This window comes from Acyrthosiphon pisum, chromosome A1 (genome assembly GCF_005508785.2).
Source record: "Acyrthosiphon pisum isolate AL4f chromosome A1, pea_aphid_22Mar2018_4r6ur, whole genome shotgun sequence".
NCBI classification, from domain to species: Eukaryota; Metazoa; Arthropoda; class Insecta; order Hemiptera; family Aphididae; genus Acyrthosiphon; species Acyrthosiphon pisum.
In genome coordinates this window covers 49,901,299-49,906,867 of record NC_042494.1, presented here as the reverse complement: position 1 = coordinate 49,906,867, position 5,569 = coordinate 49,901,299, and the positions used below count along the sequence as shown (strand labels likewise).

The following is a 5,569-nucleotide window of genomic DNA, read 5'->3' as shown; positions in this document are numbered from 1 at the left end:
TAAATGCTTGATAGATTTATATGGTCATCATATATCAGTGCTTCTCAAGCTGGAGGCATGGCTATATACTGGCATGGCTATTTTATTTAAACTATTTTCTTTAGGCTTTAAAGAAAAAAATATACTAAAAACATAAATTTATAATTTACTATAATTTTAATAATTTATCTGTGTGAAATAGTAGGTACATGTAATTTTTGTATATAATTAAGAAAAAATAATTTATGATTTGATTAAGGGGCCTTGACAGTTTTACATTAAATTTAGGGGATCACACGACAAAAAAAAAATGAGAAGCACTGTCCTAGATTAAACTGTAGTATGTATAAATATATATAATATGTATTATATACATATTCAAAAATTAAATTAGGTTGCAAATATCCCAAGAAGTGACTAAATTATACATCATAATATTTTATAATTGATGTCTACTTGATAAAAAATATTTAAAACAAAAATATAAATGTAAATTAAAATTATTAGATGCTAACTCCAAAAAAAATAAATTTTAATTCATAGTTTTAAAGCATTTTGCATTTAACAGTATGAACAATTAGGCCTTCATAGGACAGGAAGCGCGCTCTGGTGTCTATAGGAACTGTGGTAAAAATTTCAATCAAGAGTTAGGGGTATAGGGGTTCAGAGTGACGACACCTTATCAATACACCTTGTGCTCGGTTCAATAACGAGCGTTTTTCTTTTCCTCCGAAGTTACACGTGTGGTATGCCATCGAACGTTAAATAAATTGTACATCAACTAACCAAGCTATCAAAGCTTAAGGGTCGCTTGACAAAACGACAATCGTTGAATCGTCCAGTCGCACAATTAAACGACCACAGGGTAGTAGGGTACGCGACGTTCGCATCGGTTGCTACAATATACATTATTAATAATTGTTATTTATTATATTATTCTTCTGTATATGTGACTCAGTGACTAAAAAAAAAAATATTAAACTCCATTTGACTATTCTAAGTTCTGACTTCTATAGTTTTGCGCTACTAATTATAATGTTACTTGCTATATGAGTACATGACACATGCTAGTGGCACGTCTGAGTTGGTAAAGGAGTTTTTCATGTTTTTTTCCGTTTTTTGGAAAATATAATCAATATTTTGAACCATGACCCGTCGACCGTCACACACGTCATTTTATAGCTTGTGAAATTACAAAAACATTCATAGGTTATAGGTATGCTTTATAATATGCATATAATGGCATAATGCATTGCATATTGATGCATAATATTATGTAAATAATATTAAAACGTATAATTCGTTATCACTGTATCATTACTGACCATAGAGCTTAGATCATATTATACAATATTAGAATGTAGTATTATGATCTAAGCCATAGAGTAATGTGACACGGTCATAGATATCAGATTATGGACCTATCATATGAATAATAATATAATATATTAATTCGTGACCTATATACATAATATTAATATGTCCAGTCAGTCCACAGAAAATGTCTATACTCTATTGGTATTATACTGTATGTTAATTAATTGGAAAATCAGTAGGTACGACAGTACGTAATTCGAAATATAATACAGATACCGATAATTTATTGTAGTACAGCTTTTTTTTAAATACCCTCCGGGTTCCGGCCATCCATCTCCATTTCTCCATGGTCTAAAAAAAATTTAAAAAAACACTTAAAATTATTTCTATTTTTATAAATTTAAAATAGACACTTTGTAGAGCTATTCATTTATTATATGGAGAAAAACAATTTTAAAAATTGGTTGAATATTGAATGAATAATGAAACCAACTTTTATTTTCAAAAATAGAGCATAAATATCTCGCAAATTTTTTAATTACCTACCTACTACTGCTACTACAGCTCTAATTTCGTAAAAAAGATCATGGCATCATTGGTCTATAAAATTGACACGTGCATAGAACTTCATGGTGGATATATTAAGCAATAATATAAAAACAAATAAAAATATTAAGTACCTAGGTAGGTACATACAATTTCAACAAGTAGTGTGTTCTATTTGTTATTATACATTTATACCTATACTCAGGGGTTAAAGTGGGGATGGGGACGCAGGAGGACTCAGTTCCCCTACCTCTGACGGCGGTTAAAAAGCGTCCCTTTTAACAAATTAGGATTTTATATATTAGACTTTATACATAGAATTATATTATACCTATATGGAACGCTTATAACTATATGGAGACCATAGGCGCAATTTCAACTTTTGGCTTGGGGCCTGGGGGGACTAAATACATTAAAGGCAAGCATAAACTATTGCAATATAGCATATTAAAATTGTATGTCCTAGGTTTTTGGGGGGCTACGGCTAAGTTTGGGGGCTTAGATCCCCCGAGCCCCCTCCCCCAATTTGCGCCTATGATGGAGACATTAGTCCCCTCTAGAATTTTTTCCCACTTTAACCCCTGCCTATACTCTATACTATAGAGTCTATAGATATATTAAACTAGCATGAGTTATAGCTAAAGTGTAAAATCCTTACAATATTACATTTTCACATACCTATTATGCTATATTTTTTAATTAAAATTATATTATATTATATTAATATACCTACGTTGCTTTCATTGAAGCCCCTGATTTTAAAAGCAGCCCGATGTTCGCTTGCTTCTGCTTAACCATTGTTGTATTTTATTAGTGTAATAAGCATATTTTGAGAAAATATTATATTACATTGTGAACTTAGAATAAATTGATAATTAATATAGTTGGAATATATTTATTAAACCTATTCAAAATATTTTTTTTTCTTTTGCCTCCCACCTACTACATTTATTATTGTTCTTGATAAAATAAAATAAAGTGTTTCCCTGAAGGAATTTTTTTTTGAAATGTACTTGATAATTTCGTTTTTCTAGTTGATTAACACGTGAATACGTGATGATATGTAGGCATGTAGGGAGAATTAAATAAAAAAATAAAAAAATAATTGCTTGACCATATAAAATATAAAGATTATAATATTTATCTACTATTCAATATTTCAGTCCGCTCAGTGTATGTGTATTGTGTTTATAATGTATATATAGCCATATAGGTACCTATACTATTATATTAATAATGTTTTAATAATTTAAATAGATGCCTAATAATTGAGGATATTTTAGTATTTATGCTTTACATTTCACGGCGAAGCAACTAAGCCAGTATATTAAGTAGATTACCTAATATCCACAAATAAAACGAAATAGAAATCAGAATGAAACATTTTTTTGTAAAAAACGATAATATTCTGTCTTAACTCCTAATCCTATCAAGTATCGACTATAAATTATAAATTATCATCATTATAATATTTTGTTGAACGTCTTATTATCGTAAACATTTCGAATCCAGACAATGTACCAAATAAATAAAGAGACAAAAAGTTATTAATTATTGACATGACGTGTTCGGGTATTCTTGATTCCTAAATAATCCTGACAATATTATTGTGTGATTATGTATAGTATAAAATGTATAATAGGTAGGTTGTAGCCCGAAGGTGTGTCATCGTTATCCGGTTATAAAGTGGCGGAAATAAGACCCAAACATATCGTTTAATTTTTAGTCTGCATAACTAAGTACCTACTACGATCATGTATTATTCGACTTCCGGGTTCTGGCACGCCAACCTCTCGGATTCCTACTATGGGCGAAGAGATTTAATCTAATTTTAGGTAGGGGGCTAAATTTTTTTTAATTAATCTTAGGTAGGTACATTAATTAAACAAGAAATAATGAAATATTTTCGTATAACAATGATTTTAATAATCTCTTTATCATACTTTTCAAGTCAATGCTTTATTGTGCTAAAAACATGGTCAAAATATACCTAATTAATAGTCAAGACTGCAGGTCGTAAACTCCTAACTCATAGTCATAAATCATAAATGACAGTTAAACAAGGTTTAATTCAAATATAATAGGTATTTATCGCTATAACAGCAAAAGGAAAAACTGTATTTAACTTTTAATTTGTATTGAATACCTAGGATGAAAGGTGCTGGCGTGCTGCCTATAGTTTTCATTAATCATTTAATTATTATTTAATATGCAATTTTTTTTTAGGGTTATGTGAACTATTTTGCGAAGCTCTTCATTTAAATCTGTGTCCCAGACTTCCAACTACGGTAAAATACTCTATTTGCTACGGTTCATGACGCGTTAATAATGAATAATAATATTGCATAATGCATAATGCCATCAATGCCATAGCCCATATAGGACATACCTAGTAGGAAATACAAAATATTAACAATAGGACAACTACGGCTGGTTAAATATCAACGACAATGTCGACAATTATTCAATATTCGTAATTGGACAGTAATGTAGTATACTAAGGTATTGACGTCTGTTGAGTGGACCGTGTACAGTAGAATGTATTCGAACTTCTATAAATATAATTAAATATTTTATTATTATAAAAAATATATATAACCTCTCGGGAACGGTGATTGTTATCGTACCAAAAAAATTAAAATATGACTGTTGGGCAGTGTTGGCTGATGCAGGACGTGGAGTGATAACTGATAACGGTGTTGTTTTGGTTGGTGGTGGAGAGGAGATGATCTGTATCGAACCCATATTGGCTCATTAGTCGAGCAGCAGCAGATTCATATTACACCTATTATTATTATAGCAATTTGGTTGCTACAGTGATAGGTGGAGTGTGGACGTGCTGCGACTACGGCCGTCATCACTCGTCGTCAATAACGAGGCCGAGTATCGTTTGTTCCTCCTATGACTACTATAATTATTAATCGTAACAATTTTTTTCAAAAATAATCAAATCCCGCTCCTCTCCGCACAAGCGCCCGACGCTGATCATACAATTATGCTCGAATCTAATGCGTCCAGCATCAAAACGCAATAATAATCATTGTTGTTGTTGTTGTTGTTATTATGTGAAAGTGCATGTCCACGAGAAATTGTTTTAACGATGACGAACTCGACTTTGCTACTACCCCAGTACCACAAGTATCTCAATGGTGCACCCGTGCCGTTCAGCAGGCGCACCCGGAGGAACAGCGAACTGTGTCTGGTCGTGCTGGTGTTCATCTCCCTGACGATCATCTGCTTTGGAGCCGTGTTCTATTTACCTGAGTTCAAGGCGACCTACGGTGGTACCATCAACAATGTCTACAAGCACATACAGAACGCAGGACCCGAACTGTTGTTGCCAGCCCATGGAAACTCAAGGCACGATGGAGTGCTGGAGGATCCGCACGCCGCTTGGGACAAACAAATACTGTCCGCCAAAATCGATGAGGACTATTCGGACAAACGAAAAGTATTAGAAAGACCAGATACAGGCAATGCTATCAAACGGCATATTACCAATAACAGTAGTTTCAATCCTGAAGCCGAATCAATAGTTGAACACGTCGAAACTAGTCAAACTTATGAAAATTCCGAGTTGAGACAAAGGCGAAACAAAGTTAAAGAAGTGAGTAAAAATGGTTAGCTTTTATAAACACCTATTATTAAGTGCTTAGTTAAAATAAATAAATGTATCTAGCTGGGTAGGCATTGGCGCAACCTAGGGGGGGTTGCACAGGGGACTTGT

The 5,569-nt window shown here is 32.5% G+C and overlaps 1 protein-coding gene across 1 annotated transcript in view; it reads left to right on the top strand.

The window, feature by feature from the left end:
• The first annotated feature begins 4,555 nt into the window (after window positions 1-4,555).
• LOC100163952 (mannosyl-oligosaccharide alpha-1,2-mannosidase IA) overlaps window positions 4,556-5,569 on the top strand; it is a 14,404-nt gene continuing 13,390 nt past the window's right edge. The window contains exon 1 of the mRNA XM_001946823.4: window positions 4,556-5,449. Coding sequence (XP_001946858.2) covers window positions 4,943-5,449 — 507 coding nt within the window. The 5' untranslated portion in view covers window positions 4,556-4,942. The remainder of the gene's footprint in view (window positions 5,450-5,569) is intronic.